General features: G+C 38.4%; 2 protein-coding genes across 3 annotated transcripts; one reads left to right on the top strand and one right to left on the bottom strand.

Moving 5' to 3' along the window:
- The first annotated feature begins 1,309 nt into the window (after positions 1-1,309).
- LOC134537037 (forkhead box protein J3-like) lies at positions 1,310-9,896 on the top strand. Of its 2 annotated transcripts, none has more exons than XM_063377254.1 (6): positions 1,310-1,636; positions 1,734-2,013; positions 2,096-2,219; positions 5,032-5,187; positions 5,571-5,712; positions 5,796-9,896. In XM_063377254.1, the coding sequence occupies exons 2-6, from the start codon at positions 1,865-1,867 to the stop codon at positions 6,563-6,565; spliced, it is 1,341 nt and encodes a 446-aa protein (XP_063233324.1). In that variant the 5' UTR covers positions 1,310-1,636; positions 1,734-1,864; the 3' UTR covers positions 6,566-9,896. The 2 variants fall into 2 exon arrangements, with proteins under 2 accessions (XP_063233324.1, XP_063233323.1); XM_063377253.1 differs by having other exon boundaries at positions 1,358-1,640.
- A 9,964-nt stretch (positions 9,897-19,860) lies between these two features.
- Positions 19,861-25,127, bottom strand: LOC134537036 (nucleolar complex protein 2 homolog). The gene is given in 4 exon segments (XM_063377252.1): positions 19,861-22,504; positions 22,506-22,903; positions 23,873-23,952; positions 25,106-25,127. Coding segments are annotated over 3 exon segments (2,244 nt in total). The 5' UTR covers positions 23,897-23,952; positions 25,106-25,127; the 3' UTR covers positions 19,861-20,682.
- Between the last annotated feature and the right edge of the window lie 374 nt (positions 25,128-25,501).

Raw genomic sequence — 25,501 nt, 5'->3', positions numbered from 1 at the left:
AAAGAGGTGTGGCAGGAGAGTGAGGGACAGCACGTTCGCGTAACACATCCATAGAGCATTATATATACTTTACTTAAAATTGAAGTCTAAACATCTTATAATTTACTTAGTTAAAAATATCCACATGGTTAATACCAGACAGAATTTTAAATTGGTATATGTTATTTTTCTATTTGAAAATCACCAGTCAATCCAGACACTGTTCATCACTTGTGGCTTCTCTGTTACCTGGAGCAAAACTATTTATTTATAATTAAATACACTCAGTGAGTACTACATATTAAATCTGGCCTGGGGCCTTAAAGGATATTAAAGCTTTCATCTAACCAAATTCTCTTAAGTGGTCCCACACACCTTTAATGATGCACTTTCTTTTGAGAATATTATGACTTTATATAATTTTTTACGGGAATTAAATACACTGTTACTCATACAGGTGCCTAACACATGGCATGGAGCACTTAGTTGCAGATGCAATCACTAATTTGACAAGTGCGGACGTGATTCAAGGGTGCTTTCCGCCAGCGGGAATTGGTACTGGCGGGTGGAGACTGGGCTTTACTACCATAGGAGATACGACCTCAACACAAATAGCAAATGTATAAGGGTGGTATTCCAAGACATTTGTGAATGGAAGGTAATAAACACTGCCTTGTTGGGATACAAATATTAAATTACTTGCAGGCCGTATTCCAGAATGTTTTCAAACTATATTCCAGTATGGGAACAGAAAAGCGACTGTTTATTATACTGTGCCCTGTGCGAGACTAGAAACATTTTCCAAAATTTTTTTAGGAGATGTTTGGCATCCATTCATCCATTTATTATGGCTAAATTCCTGTAGGTAGCAGCACCATAGCTTAAATTAAATAGTGTTATTATAAAATTTCTCAAGTACATTTTATGTTACTATTATTTATTGTTATAATTATTAAAGTGTACGAACTACGAAATGTATTCCAGAATAATTTTGTTACCATATGGTTTAATTTGTCAAAACCAATATATTTGATACATCCCACGATGATTACAAAATTGAATATAAAGGGGTGCGGGCCCACGATCTGGATGAAACTAACGAAATAAGTTAGCTTTGTGCATGCACGGAATTTGGGAAATAAATCGACAATGTATATGACACCAAAATCCGTAACCTTACAATAACGGACTGGCCGTGTGCTATTGTGCACTTGGAATACTGTTAGTGTACAAACAGTTGTAGAATATTCAATACATAGCTTATTATTTTTTTGTTTCTTGGAATACCCGTGTAAATCAATTAAATTCAATTAAAATTCCTATATGGCGAACTTTGGCCCCCTTAAATTTCAATTTCCAAAAAAAAATTTTATACTTGTTTTATTATCAGACGTTTGGCTGCTCGTTATTCAAACGTGGCCTCAACTGGACGGGATTGTACATTGTATTGAAAACTCTTTCGTCTGTCAAAATTGACAGATTAATAACTAGAATGTATAATGTAGTTCAAGTTTTATATTACATTTCTCCTTTGTTGTCGAATTAATTGCAATATATTAAAAATTGATACTGTTAGTGAAAATGTGTGCGAAAGTTTAAAATAAATTTGAAGATTTAACAAGTGTGAAATGATTGGGTTGTTAGGAGAAACAACATAGTAGGTAGTTGTTTTTAAATTCTTTGTCGATTATATATTATATTTTACGTTTTAGTCGCATGGAAAGTTTATGGTATTGGGATGCCATGTATTACAGGTTATGTATGCTGCCATATATTGACCTTGTTGGAATGCACGTTTTTTGAGCACTAGATTGCATATTGAGAATTGATTCCAAATGTAGAATGTTAAGGATGACACCATGCAGATTCTGCTGCATTATTTGCAATGGCCGATTTAGATCAAAGCCTCGCTGTAGTGGATTGGTTGCCTTCTCTGAGTGCAAACAGATCAACAGAGTGTGTGGTGGATGATGAATCTGATGCCATGATTAGAGATTCACCCAATCGTAGCAAAGATGGAAAGCCTCCATACAGGTAATTATAAATGGAAATAAACCAATCAAATACTTTGAATGAAGCTCTTTACTTGAAACTGCAAATACATGTACTTTTTCAGCTATGCGAGTCTCATCCGTTTGGCCATCACGAACGCTCCAAAAGGGAAGATGACATTGTCGGAGATATATCAGTTCATCATTCAACAGTTTCCGTATTATAGAAATGCAGGCACTGGATGGAAGGTAGCTAGTACAGTTATAATTGATAGTAGTACAGTTATAATTCTATCTAGCTTAAATAAGATGGATATTCTTTTAGCTAGGCTACTTTCTTAGTATCTGTATTGTCTGGGCCCTTGTATAGAAAGAATTTGCTAAATTTCTTACGTCGTGGCTTTTTAATAAATAAAGTAATCAAATTCAGAAACTGGTGTTTTTCAGCATTACAGATATTCCTTCTTTTACCCTGCAAACAGCGCTCATAAATTCCTTCTGGTTTCTGAGAAGTTACCCCCCATTGTTTATAGGTATTTAAAAGCCTGTGCATTGATGCGGGCGCCGTAATTTATGCTTTTATTGCATTGCCGATCCAGTGGTTCTCCATATACAAGAATGTGTATATTTTGTGTTTGTATTTTGTGATGCAATGGAAGGTAAATAAAAATTTTAAAAAGTTTCCAACTACCTATTCTGGTTGCTAGGAACGAAAAGATATATAATTCTCATAAAACCAGGTGAACATATTTTCATACCTCATTTCAAAAAACAACAATATATTTGAAAAGTCTTCTCTGGATATGAATAAAACCCTTCTATACCAGTAACCAGTGTTGTTGACCGTGTAAAACAGGGTTAGACGATCCACTGCAACAGAAGATTGTACGTCCGGAATCTGTCTTTGCCGTAAGTCTCCACGGGTCTGCAGCCCTCTGCTTGTGATGTGACACAGGACCTGTGACGACTCTTGGTGTGACGTAACGCCTGCCGAAGCTCAGTTCCCTCACGTCTGCGACACAGTCTCTTCCTTGATGAATGCGACGAGACTCAGCATAGTCTTTGCCCTCCAATTGTAGTCTGTGATTCTTGAGGTATTAGTTCGTGCTTCTTCACTCTTGAATAACACCGTGATAGCACGACGATCAACGCAATACTTTCGCTATAGTTCAACAACACTCAAACTACTTGATTAACTTAAAAAAAAAAGTCACGGACTCCTCAGGTCACTAACTTAAAATTATTCTAGAATCCATACTAGGACAGTCAAGGTCATCCTCATGTATTCAGAGTATGATACAATGAGGTTTATTTTCTTCAGTACGACGAAAAACTTAATACGTCCTTACTGTCTAATACCTTGAAACGTTCTAATCTAAAATTATAAAATAATCAAACTTTCTTCTGCAAACTCCCTACCGTTGTTTAACCAGTAGAAAGTAACAGTTTCATGAAAACAAAATTTTCCAAGCTGTTTGTACAATAAACAACATTTTACTTGAAAATACAAATCCATAAACTAAACAGTTATTTCAAGTATCATTAGGCCAGAAATGCCAAGATAAACAATAAATTAATGAACCCATTTGTGAAATATGTACTAAGAAATATTTTAGTTTCATATTATGAATAAAGACAATGTTAAAAAATAAAAAACAGATACACCAAATTCTCATGTTTTAAAAATTTAAAGATCTTAAAATAAAATTAAAAAATCTTGTCACTGTGTATAACTTGTAAATATGGCAATTTTGTATGATGTAAACAAGCAAACAGGCCCAAAATACTGTAATATCAATACTCTGCCATGAAATAACATAGATATAATTTTATGTATCTTATTTTAAATGTGTCACTCAAAGGCCACAATTACCAGAAACACACCCAGCGGTTAATTGAGTTGTGATCACTTCTTCAATAATTATTTTCAGATAATTTACTTATGGTGTTCAAGACCTTGACCAATTAAAAAACAAACAAACATTATGTGGACAACAGTTTACTAATTAAAAAAAACTTTCTTTTAAATTTTTACCAGTCGAATTTGCAAGAAGCCGTTGAAAGTCTGTAAGGAGGATTGTTAGGATGCAGGCATTTAGTTATGTTGCGAAAGGCTGCTTCAGCCAATCAGTAACGTTCTCGTAACAGTTCTTAAAGTCAGCATAGTTGCCTCTCATACTTTAAGATGTATTTTTTCAGATATCTTTTAAGCTGAAGTATCCTTTAGGTGGAAGTTAGAAAAAACCTATTTTTTGAGTTAACAGTCGTCTCTGTCAAAGGTTACTTTTTAGTGTTTCCATTAGGTTCAAATGAGCCAGAGTCTAATTCAGGGACATTGCATTAGTCACATTTCATTTTGCAGAGTAATAAACTTGTGTTTGGTTTATTTGTAGTTACCAAAAGAAAAGTTGTTGATTAATTATGTATCTACTTTCAAAAAAGGAGCACTTTATCACAGCACCTCCCAGCTGTTGCTTCCAAACTGCTTAACTTAAAACACTTACTAACTTAAGTATACAAAAAAAACTTCTACTGTTACCAAGTTGGAGTATTTATTTATGTTGCATTTGGTTAAAAGTATTTTTTTTTCTAAAATTCTGGAATTATTTTTTTTAAACTTAAAGTGTGGAACATTGAGCGGTACTTACGTATTAACGCCACCGCAGCTATTGTGAATGGTCAATTAGTTAAGGTTAGCTACATTAAAACAACTTTCAATCGTTGTGGACATTTGTTTGGGTTAGTATAGCTACATTAAAAATATTATAAAATATTTCTTATGGTTGCTTAGGAATTACGAATTTATGATGTACCTATCCTGACCTAATCAACCGTTCACATGATTTCACAGTATTTTTTTTAATCCTGATCACACTGTCTTAAATTACATTTCCAAAACTTACGTTTACCAGAATCCAAAAGATAACTGCGTGCGCGTGCGAACAACAAGATTGCTCATTTATTGGCGCATTAGCGCAACTTCTGCTGCGGTGGCGTTGCACACAAGTACCCATTGAGTTGGGCGTGAGGGGCCAATGGTGGTGCCGGCTGTACGTTGCAGAACTCGATCCGCCACAACTTGTCCTTGAACAAGTGCTTCACGAAGGTGGCCCGCTCGAAGGACGACCCCGGGAAAGGCAGTTACTGGAGCATCGACTACACCACCAGCCAGGATGATGGCGTCAGCAAGAAGAAGAAAAGCTCCCCGGCCTTCAAGGTAGGCTCTTCGCGATGCCTCCGTGCCACTGTGCCGGCACGGGTGCTGACTGCCACTTCGCTTGCCAACCTTCCCGTGTCGCACGGCTCAAATAACTGTCCTGGATGGATTGGGAATGGGATGTCTTTTATTCTACAACTTCTATTCCACAAATATGCCCAATAAATATTGAGTGCCAGCTACAGTGACAGATTTAAACAAAAACACATTCAAATCGGTAAAACTACATGATGATAAATTCTCTAATTGTTTCTTTGCAATCACTAGTAACTATTACGTAGGTAATTTAATTATATTTTTATGGCAGTGACCTAGTATTAATTTGGTTCCCAAAAATGAAAAACAAAGTGCTTTTCAATATTTATATTTGAAATTTTTTTTAGGCCTCTCCGTACAGCCCGGAGTGCAGCAGCAACAGTAGTGACTACAGCAATTGTGCCTTCGCCTCGTCTCGGCCCAAAGCAGCCGCGGACTGGCACACACCTTCCAAGTACGAGTGGCCCCCCAAGTCGGAGCCCGCGAGCGGTGAGTGTCCACCCCAGTGTCTTGCTTGCGCTGCTCGCTGCTCTTTGCTGGCTGGCAGTTACCGCACCTGGGTCGTTGTGCAGCCGTGGCGGGAGAGGCAGAGCCGGCGGCCGGCTTGGACGACGCCGCGAGGAACGCGCCGAGCGGCGACCTGAGCGGCCTCGAGCTCAGCGACTCCAAGGAGCTCTCGGCCGTCCTCAGCGGGCTGCTGTCGCAGTACGGAATAAACCTCACCGGCGACGAAGGGGCGGCGTACGCCGACGACCCCTCGTCTTCCTCCGCGCACCACGACTTGTACCAGAGCTACGCCGTGTCTGCGGGCGACGCCTGTGGCGGGTACGCAGAGGGGGCCAGCCACTACGCGAGCGTGCCCCCTTCCTGCGGCGCGCTCTACGAGAGCACGTACGACGACCGGTACAGGGGTGTGCGGGGGGGCCCCGCCTACCCCGGTGCCTCCGACAGCCCTTACCCTCACGAGGGCCGGTACTCCAAAGTTCCTGAAGACGGTGCGTACGCGGGCGCCCGGAACTGCCAGTACCCCGCGCCCGGGGGCGCCTCCCCGTACCCCGGCTGCGGTCCCAATGGTTCCTACGCGAGTGCCAGAGCCTGCTGCCCCGCGGACGACAGGCGGTGCTCGCCTGGCTACTGCGGGGCGCTGCGGCCCGGCCCGGACCCCGGGCCGCACTTCCACTACGACCAGACGAACTGCTCGTACTACCGGCCGGCGTACGAGCAGCGAGAGAGCGTCCCGCTGTGCTCGGCCTACCCAGGCAACCAGCTTTACCTCAACAACGAACATGCTCACTCCGTTGAAATGGTGAGGAATGACTGCGGGTGGGATAGATTGTTATAACACCAGTTTTTACTTATTTCTTAGGATGTCCTTAGGCATAAAATAATTTTTAAAACATACATATGCTGACTTTAAGTATTGATAATTGTTACCTTTCTTGTAGAATTTTTTTTTTTTTTTAACTGTGATGTTTATTTGTTCATTTACATAAATCTGCTGTGGATGTATTAAGTTGTTTTTTTTATATTCAGGCCAGGTGCAAACTATAAAATACTGGTGAAAAAATTGTACATTGTAGTAAACTGAGACTTAAAACGGGATTTAAAAATAGTTTTTATGGAATTAGAACAACTGTGTGTACGGAGTTTCTTGGCTTCTGGTTTGTAGGCGATGATTCCGCCTTCGACGCTTCTGCAACCCAGAAGCCAAGCGACTCAGACAATGGCTGCGAAAGCCTGTGTTCCTTAACAACTGTATGTACGTTTACATAATACTGACTACGCACTGTTTTTAATTATGTAAATCCATTAATGTGTGTCATTATTTATTAAAATATGTGAGTTGAAGCTTAAAGACGGATGGGAACAAAATTTGTGTGTATATTAATTAGAAAAAAAATCTCATGATGATAATTTCCTTGTGTATAAATAATTTGTACTTTTTTTTTAATTTCGTAGTTGTAATTATTTAAAAAATTAACCTAAAGGACTGGTTGTGGTAAATAAAGCTTTTTCATACTGCCATTTTCACTACTTTGTGTCTCTGAGTGGACACTAAACAATTTCTGTTATTTATAGTAGTGGGAAGGAATAGCCAGAAAATGGGCATTATGCAAACTGTGGCATTACCATTATAATTTTAATCTTGTCATGAACTGGCTGTATTATTAAGATCTTGCATATTAGTTGTATATTGTTAAATGGTAAAACTGTTTTTGATCGAGAGTAAATAATTTTTACAGGTGAAAGTTAAGTAGTTTCAGAGCAGTAAAGTACTTAATAGATTTATTGAGGTCGGTATGTAATTGAAATTGTTATCTCGTAGCTACTGGTCATAATAATATATATTGTGATTTGTGAGATGTAGCTACTGGAGATTATTTAAAAAACTCATTCCTCTGCTTAAAGTTCAAAAAAATTATGCCGATAATAATTGTTAGTGTAACTTTACTAGTAGGCTAATTTTGTGTTAATTTCACACTTTTTCTAAGTATGTACACGTGGTGTTAATACTTGCTCATATGATTATAAGATGGTTTGTTGCTTCGGAAGCAGCATTTGCTCTCGTTGGGAAACTGTAAAACACGTGGAATTAAAGTGACTTTAGCGACCAAGAGCTACATAAGCCTGTCCGGCAGCAAAGATACGTGATCCCAACTGCATAATCTACAGTGCAGCCTTGCATTTTATGCACGGTAGATGCCCTGATCAGTATTAATGGCAACATTCGCCTTTCAGCATAACCTTAGCTGTATTTCGCACTGGAAGTTGAATGGCTATTGGTTTAATTATATATACACCATGTGTGCCGGAATAAACACGGGCTGATGGAATGTCCGTATCATACACTTGATCACGCCGTAAGAATGGCCAGATAATTGCTATTGCTATTAAGTACCCCGGGCACAATTCCCACCACAACCCGACCTCGGAAAAACTCTAAATCGAAAATAATATACTTTTAATATTTACAAAATTAAGGGGTATTTCGCCATCCCCCTGACCCGGGCACTGACCTTTTGGATCGGAATTACTCTAAATGAAATTTAAATTTTTCGAAATTTTGTGTCTTTAAACACTCCCTCCCCTTCAGGGTAACAGTCAACCTCGGGGCAAATTCTCACCATGCTCCGACCTCATGGTACACAAAAACCTGGTTATTACCCATAGCTCGAAATTAGTGGTTTTTTGACCCTCTGACCCCCCTTCCCCCACACTCCTTTAACACCAAGGTCTTAAGTTATCAAAATATTGTATTGTCAGAGGTTATTTATATGTATGCAAAATTTCAACACATTCTGACAATAAAAATTTAATGGAAAGATTTTATTAGATAGTCCATTTATACAGGTGAAGCTAATAAAAGCATGGTAAAAATAGCTTCGATTGATTGGCTTATTTGAAGCTTCACACAAGCGTACTAAATATTAGCTTGCAATAATTTTTTTACATGCTTGACAAACTTTAGTTTTCTTAAATTAAACATTTACGGAATATTTAAATACCTTATGCATTTTGGTAAGAAGCGTTTCTGTGCTATAATTTGTTAAGAAAACATATTTGTGGTAGATGACCAGATTAAGCTTTCGTGAATTGAGTCTTTCATTCCAAAGAGATCAAGGCTCTATGTAGCCAGTCAGTTGTTCAGAGTTATGACCGTTGTGTGTTTCACATACATGTGATGACAACCCTTTAATAAATTTTTTTTAATACAGTATTAATTTTGAGGGACGAAAATGTGGGAAAGCATAAATATTATTTCTGAAGTTGTGGCTAGTGTTTTATGGAGGTCAGTTTATCAAGAAGTTTCTGGGAGAGCAAGTGCTGACATAAAAGTACGTACATGTCTTTTCATTCATTACGAGAATAATTAACGCATGTTATTTCCTCTTATTGACTCAATGTTATATTTCATATCTTGCCAGTTACTGATATTGTATTTTATAGTGAGTAAGTTGTAAAATTATCTTAAGTTATTTTATGGGCATTTTAAATGTTTATTATTTTAGAAGATAGTTGTTTTATTCAAGTTTTTATATATAATATAGGTACTGTTGCAATTATTGTGCAACAATTTTTTTATGCTATGTAAAAGTAACTTTTTTGTATTATTTTTTGAGTTTGGAGTGAATCTGGAATATAAATTTGAGTTCACAGATGTGCTGTTAATGTGTTCTAGCGTGTACATGAGGCAGAGTTTGCATAGCAAATGCTATCACACTGCAGGTTTTCTTCCAGAAGTAAACTGGTGCGATAGTTTGTGCTGTGTGTCGTAAACTAACTTTACAATGTTGGAAACAACATTTGACTAGTGCTAATTTGTTTGTTTCTGAAATTTCATACTCATTTGTGCGAGCGTGACACTGCGTGACAGCTCTCTCGTAAGTTTTCTTCTGGTTGAGCTCTTTCGCTGTGGTAGTGATTAGATATTTTAACAAAATAATAATAATAATTTTAACTTTGGCATAGTTACTTACTGAGAAACTGAAAGCATACCACCTGTTAGCTTTCTGTTAATTATACTATGCTTAATAGCTTGGCAAGCATTGTAACTGTGCATGTAAAAGAGTATTAACTTTATAAATCTAATCTCTCTGTTTTTACGCTGTACAGATGCTAGTACTATTGATGCTACTTTTGTTAAATGCCATTTGTTGCCTGACTTTTTTTTTTTTTTTTTGGGGGGGGGGGGGGGGGATTTAAATATCTGCAGTTGCAGGGAATTGTTTTTTGGAACAAACTCAAAAATGTGCACTCGTGTTATTCACGTGTATATGCTTAAAAAAGGAATTGGACTGTCTCTGTTGTCGGGCACGACACATCAGACTCCGACGAACCTCTGTGCGTGCGAGGCTGCTTTGCGGCAATGTTCGACAACGGTCGTCCGGGTTACTACGGCTTCAGCCAGGTTTTCAAGTTACTGCCACACAACCTCGGACTTTGTGCGCTTGGTATTTTTTGACGTGATAACGTCTTATAAATCGATGAACGCCGGCTGCACGCACGAAAAATTGTCACGTTCCGCCCGAGCCGAGCGTGCAAGAACCGGCCAACCACCGTGCGAGAAAATCTTCTATAATATCAAACAGGTTAAGGCGGCCTTTTTAACTAATGGTTCGAGATTATATTTAAACAAATTATTTAAATTAAATTTGCAAAAACTGTAAATAATATTTGAAAATTAAAAAGTATGCAATTATTCATCATTGTTTTCGTATGACGTTATAACGTAAAATTATCATCCGTAAACCGACTTTACAGTTGACTTCCTTTTTTTCTACACAAAAAAAAAGAGCACAAATGTTTTTTTTTTTTCACACTCAAACACTTGTGTTATGAAAGATAGCATACACCATGTTGGTTCAAGGCATTCGCTACCCGCAGGGCAAAAACAGCATTTCCATTCATTGGTGAGTCGTCGACTTCCGCTGCTTCACATCCTCCGTTCCCGCTCGCGTCAGTTAGGAGAAGTTAGTGTTGTTCACCACCCAGGTGACTTAGGGCCGTATTCCAAGACACAAAAATAAGGGTTTAGGTGTTGAATATGCAATACCTATACCCTAACCATATTCCAAGTGCACGATAGGACACGGCCAGTCCCTTATTTTTAGGGCACTGATTTTTGGTGTCCTATCTGTTGCCGATTTGATCCATAACTGTATATATATTTTTTCCTTTTTAATGAACTTTAACGGAACTTTTACGATTACAATTCCCCCCCTAATATCTTAAAAAACAGCAAACATAAATACAGCCAAAAATTCATTGTTTATTCTTGTACAACCAAAATTAAATATTTTATTTCACATTATAATTCCATAGTTTTAAAAAATAAGCTAAAATTATGATGGATTCCACTAAGTACAACTGTTTATAGCCTCGCACAAGTCCTCGTTTATTATAACGGCTGCCGATCTGGTACCTTACAGGGGTTCAGTTAGGACACGTTTTGGAATATGAGGGTACGGCCGTTGCCCAACAAGGCAGTGCATATTCGCTACCTTACTCAAACGTCTTGGAATACTGCCCTTAATGCCGAACACGATGGTCTCGGAGGTCTTCATGCTTGGATGTGCAGCTGTTCAAAGCTACAGTTTTTGTGTTGACATAAAAAAAATTGTTTAGTTAAAGCCATCTTATTGCAGATAGTAGTTGGCACTGTTGCTGGCATCAGATAGTTCTTTGGAAAAATAAACCTTTTCACAGTTTTAATATATTCTAAAATATATTTATCGTTCGCATTGCTTAACGTTACATTTATAATGTGGTTCAGTAAGCCAAATCTTATTTACATTTAATTTTTGGCGGCAAGTGTTTGGATGTTGTGCAGCTAATCTTCGATTTGCATTTGTCATAAGGTCTTCAGTTTTAAAGTTTGTATTACTTTTCATTTTATGTGACGCTGTCGTCTTTGTTCCTAATGTGTAACTTAAAATAATCGTATTTTTTCTCACGTACTTTTTTCAGCTGTTTTAATCTTCATGAAAGAGAAGTTTGTCTGAACAAAAATATTTCATCTGTAGCTTCACCTCCATTTGAGAAGACATTTCTGAGTTTGTTTTTAAAGTAGATTTTAGTGACATAGGCTCCCTGATCTCATAGTGTGAAACTTACTTAGGTTACCTAGTGTACGTAGTTTTTATTCTTAATCCTTATTATTTTTAACTCGCTCTTTGTTGAAGCTACTGACTTTGCATCATTGGTTACTGATGTATTTCTTTTGTGGTGTCTGTACACCAGTTTATGCCTGAAAGTATGTTTGTGAACAAGTGGTTGTGATCATTAAGGCAGTGATAGTGTTAAACTCATATGTGCTAGATTTCTGCAAACTAGTGATCATAATTGTCTAGCAATGGGAGTGCTTAGTAATTCTTTTTATTATTATTATTATTACTATTTACATTGTAGGAAGTTCGAGCAGGGTTGAGTGTGGTGAGTTCTGTTAGTGCTAACAGCTCCTACAGAACCGAGGCATATGACAGTAACCTTTCAGACAGACTTCAACCTTGCCTTTAATTGTACTGTCAGATTGAACAGTAGTCCAAATTAAATTATTCGGCCCTTTTCAGCCCCTATTCATATTATTCTGCTACTTTTATATATATTTTTTATTATTTAATGCCAGTTTTTTGCTATTTATTTTTAGTAGTAATAGGTGTTCATTTTTTTTCTTTGTTTTATATCTTGTGTGCATTTTTTTGGTCTAGACTGTCGAAAAACTAATTTTTTTTTTACGAATTTGGTGCAATTTGTATGTTTGCTGTGAATTTGAAAAGAAAACAAATATATGTGAATTCCTATGATATAAACCTCAGCAAAAGCTTTGCATATTAACATAAGAAATGTATTTGAATTTTACGTAAGTTTTTTTCCTTGACGCCTGCTTACCCGGGCGCACATACAGTGAGCAGAACTTCAGGAGAAACCACGCAGTTTGAAAACTGCTTATGATGTCTCAAGTGTTGTCTGTTTATGAAAAGCATTTAAGAATACTTTGAGGGGGTTGAGTAGTTCTGTTTCCGTATTTTGTTTTTGAATTGTATTTTTGAGAGAGTGAAAATGACTAAAATGTTTTCATAATAATTTTAGGCAAAAAAAAAAATCTGATACAGATCCTTGAAAGCACTTGTGGGACTTGCATTATACCTATATCTTCATTTCTCCTCCGTATAATGTTACGGTCACCGCTCATAAGCACTGGGAGAAGACTGCGCGCCAGTCCAGAGGAGACACCGCGCTAGAAGCACCAGCGAGCGTCACGCTTATCCTGCCTCACTAACACACATACACCCCTGATATACTTTGTCAATTTTAATGCGTGAAAATAAGTTTTTTAAAACCATTTTGGTTCACATCCTGTTTTTATCGAATCTTAATCCCGAATTTGAATGGCAAGAGGGCCAGCATTAAAATTATGTTTGTAAAATAAAAAATTACTAGCGAATGTGTTAAAACATTCAATCCTTTAAATGTTCATTTCACTATGTTTCCAGACTCAATACACATAATTTATGTAATCATGTATTAAAAGTACCATATATTGAGAAAGGTAATGGGATAGTTACGAATGAAGTAAAACAAATGCAACTAAGATTAGTAAATGAGTTGTCAGTGTTGAATTATTTAATTTTATCATATTTCCTCCCATATTTTTCTTCAAATCTCTTTCTGAATCTCAAATCTCACAAATACCGAGAACCAGTGGTGTTATAGAATTCTACCGGCTCATCCTTCTGTAAAACATGTTAAACGTAACAGATTTAAAGCAGCGCGGAAATAATCTCGTAACCCTTAAAATGTGTAAAATAACTCGCTCCTTTCAGTCATATTATTTTTTATGTAATCAGCGCAGTGCTCTGAAGCCATCTTGGGTAGAGCATGTTGCCTGCTTTCAGCAGACTCTATACAACTGCTGCAGAAGTATGAGTGAGTGGGTGCAAAACATTAAAAAAAAAATTAGAATTGTCAATACTGGACTACTACTATATTGTGGAATTGGGCAGGCTGTTAACATGAATGGTGACTTTCATTGTTGGGTGCACTGATGATTGTGTGTATTTTCGGGAAATTTAGTGGTCTGTTGAACTGTAATTTGCTTTGATATTTATTCTACAATTTACGGAAAAATGAATCAAATTGGATTTTTTGTATTTTTTAGTTTGTCTCAGTTAAGATGTTAAAGCAAGCTGCATCTTTGCTGGGGGAATCATATTGACTATAGTGATTGTATTCCTCGTCTTTGTTGCATGTCTGCTCATGTGAAAACGGACACTCGTTACGGTCCTCATTATTCCGAGATGCTTCGTAATACTCAGCCAGTTGCCTTGGAGATTTTTGAATACATTCTATAAGTTGCTTGTTTACTGACCACGTGTTTTACAAGTTGGAATGTGAGTGTACTCGCACTTTGTGTGTGCCTTTGTGAATCTCTATGGTGTAAATAATTATTATGTTTCAGAGCAAGATAGTATATACAGAATACTAGCCAGTTTTTGTTGGGCATTACAACTATTTTTAAGAATGCTAATTTTACAAGACTGTTTTTATTTTGTCAGTTGGTAGGCGGTAGCAAGATATAGACTTTAGTTCCTTCATGTGACCTCATTACTTGAAGTGTTGCAGCTGATATGAGGTTGAAAATATCTGTATTTTACTTTGTACGTAGGTTTATAGTTAAAAATGGAATTAGCCGCTTTAGTAGTAGTTGTTATAATGTTTGGGGCCTGTTGTGCAATCTGTGATATGAACTGTCATATCTTTATGTGCACATAGTTAAAATGTTTTTTTTTTTCTTCTCCTTTCCATGTGTGGGCTTACTGGCTTGCTTAAGTCAAATAATGTTTTGTACTTCTGGATATAAAACTAGACCGAATAATTTTTTACTTGTGGATTGGTAGTTACAGTCTTGTAAAATTTTATTTTGTTCTTCGCTGGTTAAACATTTTGTGTAAATCTAGTATTGGTTTTAATTATTTAATTCAATACAGTTTGGTGTTAGCAGAACGCTAAGAAATTACTCAAGATTGTACATGTACGTAGGCAGAAACTGTTACTGGTTATAATTGGTGGCGCATGCGAATGTTGAGTTTATTGAAAATGTTGGCTGCCACACTAACCTAAACATTCGGAGTTAGGAATTTAAAGCTTTAGAAATATATATAATTGTGTAAATTGAAACATAACATATAACCGTTTTATACCGTACAAGGAAAAGTATTATGTATCATGATGATGTTACGTATTTGATACAGGTGATGCTAATTGGCCGGATACTTATGTAATGGTTATATCTCTGTTATGTGGTGTAAGGTTAACTATTGTGGTTATTGTGTTCACGTGTACGTACGTACTGCCAGGTTTCTGTTTTTAGATCTGTTGCATATGTCTTATATTGTACTTATCCTTTTCTGTCCATTTTTCACACCGTGAAGTTTGTTAATGAACGACGCAAATGGGCTTGTGCTATACCACAAGCTACAGCAGTAGCACCTGATTTGTTCAGCCGGCGTTAATAATCCTCAAGTGTTGTAAGGCAGAGAAAAGTTCCTATGCAAAATTTAATAATTTTGTAAGACCTTTGTGTTTTTCCTTTGCCCTTTCTTATTGTTTGCAAGAGGATGTCTTGAAGCATCCTTTTTTGCTCTAGTGCATCTCATCCAAACTGAATGTTTTAGAATCCTTTCTAAGTGTTTTTTTTTTATCCCACAAAACATTAGTGTTAAAATAATTCACCTTGTCTGTATTGAAAAAGATTTAATTTTTTTTTTTAAGTGCATTTTTGGACAGGAACTGATGTCAGAAGTACTCAGATTTGCTGGAATTCACTCGAGTAATTTGGTGGAGTGAGTAGCCGTTTGCAATCTGTTCCAAGGTGTGATAGTGGACAAATATTATGTGAACAGACGGCAATACAAGCTTCTGCAGTAGAACCTCGATTATCCGTGACTCGATATACCGTGCTCTCAATTAAAAAATTAAAAATATTATTTTGGGGGGAGGGGGGGAACCAAGCCCACGGAGTGTAATTCATTAAGGGAAGGGATAAGAAAGGAGTAAAACTATGTCTTTTAGGATACTAATGATTTCATTCATACATATTTAAAAAAAAAAATAATAGTATCAGTAGTACTTGTGCATTTGTTTTGCATAAATTACTTACAAAATTTTGATGCACTGTATAACATACTTAAATACATTTGCATTTGATTATCAGTTATTTTAACTTATCCGTGCCGATGTGTCCCCCCCCCCCCCCCCCCCTCATTACCGCGGTTAATCGAGGTTCTGCCTGCTTAAAACTCAAATAATACGTACGGTGCAGTGAGTCCGTACCCTCAATGAATTGGCAAGTTGTTAAAAGCTGAAACATGATATTCACAGCTCAGGAAGAAACTAGTGTAGCTGTAACAAGTACTACTGTGTGGTGCGTTCTTCCCTGGAGTCGTAACAGATGAATGACGACGCTGTGATTTATATTGCAACGCTAGGTTTTGGCGTTGTGCCAAACGATCGAGACTTCAGTGTCCCTTACCTCAAAGTAACTTTTGAGAGGCTTCATGTTTCTGGTTCCTGCGCACTCTGATTACGTTTATAAAAGCTTGCTGTGTGTGTGTATGAGTTGTGAGGTACTTTGTGCAATATTGTAGACTTAAATCCATCTACTTATTTATTACATAATTTTTTTTTTTTCAGGGATCACGTGACATTGCTTTCTTTTTTTTTTATGATCACGCTCATCCTGTCCCCCTGGTTTATTACCGGGGGTTGCTATGAAGCACTCACGCCCCGTTCTGTGTGCATCCATGCTTGATGGTGCGGGCGAAATGTGTTGAGAAAAACTGCCCAAGCATGATGCGATATTGAATCGACAGCCTACTCTTGTCACTGCAACCCCCCCCCGGGGTGACCTTGCAGCTGTGTGTTCACAAATGTTGATCAGCATGGCTGCACCGGTAAGCCCACGAGACAGTGGGCGTTTGTGATAGGTGCTAACCATCCACCTCGTGTTAGCGGCATTCTGGGGGCCTACTCCAGACTAAACCACCGAAACTGGTGGATATCTGCCGCTCCTCACTTTTTCCCTACGCTAGCTGGTGCCCCCTCCACCAAGGAAGTAGGTGTCAATATGTATAATTAAATATTTAGAAGTCACTTTGTATTAAGCTATTTTCTAACTATACGAAATATACATTTAAGAATTTTTTTAAAAATTCATTTATTGAAAATTTTAAAAATTGATGCATGTTGAATTTTTTTAACAATTGTTTACGTGTATAGTATTTAAGTTATTAATAATGCACAAAAATTGGTTCCCTGTATATCTGTTGCAATACTCTCTGTACAAGTATGTATGCTGTTGATCGCTAAGGCACTGTGTATACCGTGTTCTGTATTTCATGTTGTACTTTGTTTCTTCACAGATTGTTTATATTTCACATGTTTTAATAAAAATAACTTTTGTATTTTCTTTGACTTTGGTTTTCATGATTACCTTCCCAAATTCTTTACCGAGATATACAGTAGTATTTTTTTTTTTTAGCCACCATTAGAGGATGTGAAGTTTTCAAAAATTTAAGCATTGTTTTACTTAAAACATTGGTCATAAAAATGAGCTTAAATGTTTGTGAGTGTTAACCAGGGCAAAGGTTGGGAGGAATAGCTGGTCGGTCAGAGTGAAGTCATGAGCAGGAGTTAATGTTTCATGGAGTCGATGTGGGTACCGTCAAGTGGGGTTACTTTGACCAAAAAGTAATAAAATATTGTAGCACCTCTGGTTGCAATTGTATGAAAATTATCATATCAAACATGGCGTACTTTCCATTGTGTGACTTCTTTTAAATGTTCTCTATGGACTAAAAAAGCTTTACATAATATTTCATGTTTATACTATCTATGATGTTCATCTGTTATTTTTTATGCTAATTAGAAGCCAGATAAAATCTGCATGGTGAAAGAAAATCTTCACAGTTTCTCAGTGTTTTACGGTTTGGTAAGTACAAATTATTTATCCAGAATGGATTCCAATAAATATTTACATTCTCATGGATGTTTAGTATGCAGTAATCATAATTCATTAAAACATGGCATATTTTTATGTGAAATGGGGTTACTTTGACCGGTCAAAGTAACCCCAGTGTAAAAATAATATTAATATTTTTTTAATATGGTAGGTACACTATCAGCTACTACATTGTTTTGTAAATCTGTTCACAGGAAGATCATGGCAAGGAAGTATATTAGAGAACTACTCAATAGGAGATACAATAGTATTTCTAAAGATGTCCTCAACATTGCAATGGCCGAAGTAAAAGCAGGAAGAATGTTCATAACACAAGCTGCAAAACACTTCAAAATTGCAAAAGGTACATTCATCAACCGACTGCACGCAAAACAAGAGAAAAAGGTTGGTAAGCCTTTATGGCCCTCTTAAAAAATACTGGTGCCAAATTCTTGATAACTGGAAAGATGGGCTGAAAAAGAAAACTCAAACTCTGTCAAAAGACAGTTTCCCATCATTGTTAAAGGTTTTGTATGACAAAGTGAAGGGTCCTGGTGAAGATGGCTGTAGTCAAAACCTTATATCTGGATTTAGAAAGTGTGGGATAAGTCCTTTTAACCCTGATGAAGTTTTGGAGAAATTGCCCCAGGGAGAAAGTACAGATTTTGAAGAAATTATGCCTAGGGTTTCTTTAGTGGTGGTTGAAATGCTACAAAACATGAGGCATGGTAATGATGGTACTTCACAACCCAGAAGAAAACGCACCAAGGTAAATGTAATACCTGGGAAGAGTGTCGGAGTAGAAGACATTGGTAATAATCCGTGTGGATCATTTTCCAGAGATAACAGTGATTCTTTTGCCAAAGAGGAATTCATTGATGATCCATGTGGATCTGTTTCCAGCAATGACAGTGATGTCAACAATTCATCGGAACCATCCACAGAACAGGCTACAAACAGCGAACAGGCAACCAGTTCACAAAATATCAACCCTGGTGATTTTGTGGTCGCGTGGATACCAACTATGCACAAAACACGCAAGATTTTTTGTTGGGGAAGTTACAGTAATTCACAACTCCGAATTGCAAGTGAAATTCCTAAAATGACAAAGGAATACTGGTAAATTGGTGTGGCCTGAAATTCTTGACGAGAGTGTGATCTCAAGGGATCAAGTAGTCAGTGTGCTGAGCAAACCCGATCAGCTAAAACATGGTTTGCTTTTTTCACAGGATGAACTCAGAGGATTTGATATAAACTAAGTGTGTGTTACTGATGTGAACAAATTTGAAAACATTTCTGTTCAAGTGTTAAATGTTTTACAAATATTTTATGTGAAATATTGGTTCCTAGTTTTTAAATATGTCATTATTAAAGTTGCATGACACCTATAATTATAATATTTGAATATTTTATGTTTGGCATTCTTAGTTTGAAGTAAAACAGCATGTAAAATATAGTATATAACAATATTAAAGCTACATTTTATCATTTAAAGGGTCAATCATTCGTCCCTGTGGGGTTACTATGACTCAGGATGCCTCAACCTGAGGTTTTTAACACGTGGTCAAAGTTACTCCACACAAGGGATAACATTGACCACTTAGAAAAAAAAATCCTGTTCCAAATTAATGAGTGATAATTAAGATGTACACATTTGCACAGTTAGCTTAAGTGCCAGCCCCAAATGTGCTGTGTTTGGTTTTACTTTCTATCAATATGCTTACGAATTATTTAAATTTTTTTAACAAATTTGGTCAAAGTAACCCCACTTGACGGTAGTAAAGAGAGTGGGTACGAAATCATGACACTGGAAATGAATGAACACACTGGTAGTACGACTGCACGGTGTAGCTAGTCAGGGTTATAGATACAATGTATGTTGGGGGCCAAATCCTCGCCTATCCGAGAGCCGTGTTACTGATGCCATGTACGAGATAGTGGGTAACAGAAGCATACAAAAGTCAACTAGCTCTGCAATTGTCATGGCCAGGTAAACATTGCTCAGCAGTCGTGCTATTGATTGGTAAGGTTAGACTAGTGTATGTGGAAGTAGTGGTGCAGAAGACATTTAGCAGTTGTGTGTACCTAAACTACATACAAATCATAAAAAAAAAAAAAATAAAAAAAAAATCTTGAAATGTTTCAAAACCAAAGAACGTCTATTTCCAGACAAAAAATCTTACCATGGTGCATGAATCAAATGTAACTGTTTTAGATACATTAAAAATTATTCTACCGTAAAAATGCAGCATAGAAATTTTACCCCTATTTTGGTGAAATAAGTCTTACAAAATAGCTTTTATCAAAATAAAAAAACAATATCACCAAAATCATGATTTAAAAACGAAATTGGACCAAAACTAGAACCAATAATCTTGTCACTACCTACAATAAAAAAAGTTGTAAGGTAATTTAATTATAAGGTTTAGAAATAGTCTTGGTTTACCAGTTGTTAGTTTGTATAAACCCTGGTTTCTAACTTGCAAACAATGGCGAGTGTGATCTGGTCAGGAGTGGCACGTGTTCCGACTTCCGACAAATCCACCACCGTGGCCCGGCACTTGAACGAGACCAGCACAAAGATGTATACTGGCCAATAAAAACCAAGCGAGTGAAGAAGCAGCAGCAGCTAACACCTTGCACATGTCTCTCATCTGCCTGGGAGACCAGACTCAAAGTTGCTGGCTTGACTTGGTTCATGAGCACTGAATCTCTACTAAAATTCATTTTTCAATTCATTTTTTAATGAATACAGGAAGATAACAATACAAATGCCAGCATGATGTATAAATTAGGTTTAATCAACATTAGATCAAAACACTGACATCGTAAGTGTTTATGATATTTTGCATCTTCATAATGTAACACTTTCCTTATTTCTTTAATATTTTATTCTCATCAATGCTGCTTAATGCTCACTTAAATTTAAATTCAAGAACCAACCAAGAAGTTTGCAAGGCTCACTCTAGATCTGATAGCGTAAAATCTTCAATAATATCCTCAGCAAGCTCATCGTCTGCCTTAACTTCAACGTCTGTCTCCTCGTGTTGCAACTCCTTCACCACTTCCTTTTTGTTCCTGGTTTTCTCGAGCTTCGCGGTGCTCGGTGCGAGGCGGGCGGGCGCGTCGTCTCCCGACTCGTCGGAAGGGAACAGCTCCACCGGTCCATCGCGCTCCGCCTCCACGTCTCTCTTCTTCTGGAACTTCTTCAGCACCGGGATGTTGAACTCGCCCAGTTTGTCGTTGTCCGTGGCTCTCTTCGCCATCTGCTGCACGTGGATCTTGAACCAGGAGTTGTAGTACGTGAGCAAGGGCACTCCTTTCTCACGCAACGTCGCTTCCCACGCATCTATGGCTTTCTTGTCGGTTAAAGAAAACGAGATTTTTCTCCTCTCGTTTTCGACGAAACGAGAGTTCTCCTCTATCTTGTCGAGCAACTGTTTCATCTTCTTGGTGTAGTTGGGGACTTTGCACGTCTTGACGAACTTCTTCAGCTGCATCACGGCAGGTATCACCAAGTCCGGGAAGCTGATGCGATGGGCTTCGATCGCCAAGTACTCGAGAATCTGCAGGTAGATTTTTTCGATGAGGGCATCTTTGAAGCCGTTTTCCTGGATCTGAGACTTGGACACTCGCAGCAAGCAGGTGAGGTCCAAGGGCTTCATCGACACCTTCTTGTGGCGCTTCGCGAAGTCGTAAGAGTTCAGCACTTCCAGCAGGAACGGAAGGACCGGCACGAACACGCCGTTCGTTTTGGTGAGCTGAATGAGCATTTGCACGCAGTGGAACCTCAGAGGGAAGTGCTGAGCCGTCGGGATGAGCTTCAGCGTCCCGACGATGATCTGCACCAGGGGGTACAGCAGAGGCTGAAGCTGGGGTCTGTTGGCCGATGCCCCGAGCAGTTCCGCCCACAGGTGGAGAGAATGGATGAACTGCCAGTTGTACACTGCTTGTTGGTGCTCCTTCTTCTGGAGGGTGATGGCGTTTCTCAAGTGGATGGCCAGCTGGCGAATGTACAGGAACACGTGCTGGTAAGACGCGGACTCGTCGAGCGCGTAGATTTCCACGAGGGACCGCCGCATGAAGTTGACGGCGGACATCGTGTTGGGAGACACAAACTTGCAGTTGTTCATGTACGCGATGTACATCTTCTTCAGAACCTGCGGCAACAGGTCCGCACTGCGGCTGGTCGACAGTCGCAAGATGCACAGGAAAGCGACGACACGCACCGTCTCTTCGCCGGTCGACCAAAATTCGACCAACTTCCTCAGGTAGGGTTTCGGCGAGTTCGTACCGCAGAGCAGAAAGGGGATCATCTGGTGCAAGTGTTTGAGAAGAACGACCAGAATGTGAGGTGAGGTGACGTTGCCGAGAAGCTTCAACAGGTCAATCAAGTACGCCCTCACAGCCACCTTGATCTTCACCCACTTCTTGCATTTGCTCGGTTGCACGTGACCCATCCCTGCCGAGATTCTCAGGAACCTCTTGATGGCCGGTTGCAGGTCCAGGACGCACAGTTGGATCACCGCGTTGAACACCGAGCTGTCGTCCACTCTGAGCTCGCCGGACTCGCCCTCCTCCTCGGCAGACACCCTGCGCAGCGCCGCGTGGAAGGCCTTCACCACGGTGCGGATGGCCGCGGGAGTCTTGTCCGTCTGGAGGTCCTCCCGCCAGGACTTGACCGTCCTCAGCGTGACGTGCCGCGAGCCGCCGGCTTCCGCCTCGTTCTCGCTGTCGTCGCTGGCCACTTCCAGGCTGTCGGGTGGCCGGTGGACGCCCCCCCCCCTCCCCGCCGCTCTCCTCCGCACCCGACTCGCTGCCGGACAACTCGAACTGCAGCAGCTTCTCGTCGTTGGCTTTCAGGAAATTGTAGAATTCTGGGTCGGTGTTCTGCAGCTTGGCGAGCGACTTCTTGTGCAAGTCACTTTCGGAGGCGCCATCTACTTCATCACAATTACCTTCTTTGAGACTTTTCTCTTCGTAGTTTACACCTTCCGGAACCTCCGCATCGCTGTCGTCCGACTCTACGATTCCTTTGCTGAAAAAGTCGTCCACACTCATTGATCCTAAATGCTCTTCACCGGTAGGTTTAAGTTTTTTACTTTTGATCTTCACATTTTTCTTTATTTTCAGCTTTCCACTTGCCCTGGTTGATTTTTGCTTCTTTTTAGCAGCCATTACCTGCAAAACAATAAACAATTATGTTATTATGAGGAATAAAGCCTCTTTTCAAACAAAAATTTAAGTAACGTTAACATCACTATAGAAGATTCTTTATGCACCCATACCTATCATGATTTGTTAAATATCTTTAGACATATAATTAACAACTTATGGAATGCAATGAATGAAATGTTGGGTGCAATGAAAAAAACCAATGCACCATTGGGCAATGGAACAAGTTAGGTAAATGAATGCAGCCTATCAGCACATGTTGCGACCAGTGCAAAGGATGTCGGCCTGTTAGGTCACGAACATGACGGTACTCTGGCACAAAGTAACTGCTAACTTGCAACATGCATTAGATCAATTTTCTGTTTGGTTTGTATCAAATATACAACACTACCACAGCCAAAATGTAAATAAAACATTTTAGCTAACTATAGGTGTAGGCAGATTTTGAAGTATATATCTACATATTTTGGAACAAAAAGTGCCAAAGTCCATTTTAATCTAACACCACCCCTCTCGGTAGGGATTGGTAGTGTCAACAATAAATTTAGACAAAGTTTTGAACAGATTTAATACTGAGCATATTAAAAAGACTGCAGTAATAAAAAAAAGCCAGACAGTCTCTATAAAAAAAAATTATTAATTAACTTCTTCAAATGACTTTAGATTCCTGTACTTACATCACAACATAGAACCACAGAAAGCTTACAATACAGCCAGTGTAATGTAACTTGTCCGAAACTGGACAGTTTTCGAAATACCAGTGCCAACAATTTCCCAACTGTCACTTACAAAGCATCGCTTCATGTTCATTTACGAACACTCATAATAAAAATAAGTTGTTTACAAACATTGTCATCAGAACAACTGTGGCAGAAGGTTACGTAGGTTACGTACGTAGACTGTTGGTACTACCTTTTACAGCTGTTGAATTCGAGATAAGTTACATGAGTCAGGCTATAACTACACAGGACTTACATTCAACTCATTTTTTTGCTTCATATTGTTTTCAGTATCAATGCACTGGTCTATAAATGGTACTGGTATCACACAAACACCTGAAAAACAAAATGAAATTCATTTGCCTAATTTACATTATCAGTTCCAAACATACCAAAAAGCAAAAGAATACATTTATATTTATTATCCATCCATGCATCTACACATCCAACTATTCATATTCCTACCCATCTATCCATACTTCTATTTATTTATCGATACATCTATACACACCTATCTGTATACCCTTCTATCATTTACCATAGAATATAAATATTGAGTGTTCTCGTAGCGAACAGCACCAACATCACTGATGGCGGGACGACACAGGCCAAAGGACTCGCAAAATAAGACATCCATGGTCTTTTCTAGGCAATCCTCACACTGACCCGTTTCACTGCATAGGCTATCTAATGTAACCTACTATCGCTAATTTCTCTGAAACCAGTAGGCATTAAGAAATGTTGTTTACAAGGTAAATAACAAGTTTTCGGAATTTTACTATTATTTTACGAAAAAAGCCGCGATGTACGTAAGAATTTTAACCCCGCATGTTACAAGGCAGGAGGTGGGTGGCATGGCCGATAATGTTGTTAATGTTGGTCAAAACCAGAAGGGAGATAAAGAAAACTGGGGAAAAGGCTACATAAAGGTTACAGAGGTGAAGAGAGACCTCGAAGCAAAGTGTGATAAGAAACCCTCGTTGTAGCAAGGACCGGGCGGGAGTGAATTATGGGTTTGACGGTATGGTAATGGATGCCAGAGGGGCAAAGGAATTCAGGAGGCAGCTAAAAGACTTAGGGACAGTTATGTAAAGGGTGTGATCCCTTTACACTGGGCGAAAGGCCAGAGAAATTGTACGAATCGAATTCGATTGCTCTTTTAGCAATGCCCAATAGATAACACAGTTGTCCTCTGATTTAGAATTCGGATAGTAACATTATAGTGCTACAACTGCAATGCACTTGGGTCGATTGCTGACATTATTTACAAGATTGATTCAAACTCGTTGGCTGCTAATGAAATGAACACAGAAAACATAACCACATTGTAGGTAATCCAAGCCAAACTGAAAGCACATGTTAATGAATGTATTACAATTATCTCACAAAGGTATTTAAGAGATAATTTTTTTTTAATAAATAACTAATTGGTACACAGAAAAACAAATGTAATAATATATTTCAAATTTCTTACTTCAAATTAACTCACGTGGCTAACAAAACAAATAACAAGCAATGCAGAATATACAAAGATAATAGATGACTAGAATAGTAACTTTCAATTTGAAAAAAAACGTGGGGACTTAAGGTGGGAGCAGAAAACACTACGTAGCAAATAAACTCTAACAAATTAAAAAAAAAAAAAAGGAATTACTATATTGTTTTGGTTTAATGTATGCATTAGGTAGAGCAAACAAAATAAAGTATAGGTGCAACCATGGTACACATAACCAAAGAACAAAAATTTAATTTTTCAAGCAAAGAATTTTTTTTTCAACTGTTCATTGGTATTTGAATTGAATTGACTGTCACGCACGCAATCGGGCTTACACCCGGTGGCAAGGAGTCCTCCCTTTTCACTCACTTCCCTCGCCCTTCACATTAT

Source organism: Bacillus rossius, chromosome 11, assembly GCF_032445375.1.
Source record: "Bacillus rossius redtenbacheri isolate Brsri chromosome 11, Brsri_v3, whole genome shotgun sequence".
NCBI lineage: Eukaryota > Metazoa > Arthropoda > Insecta > Phasmatodea > Bacillidae > Bacillus > Bacillus rossius.
The sequence above is the reverse complement of the archived record's forward strand: the minus strand, read 5'-3'. Positions and strand labels throughout refer to the sequence as shown.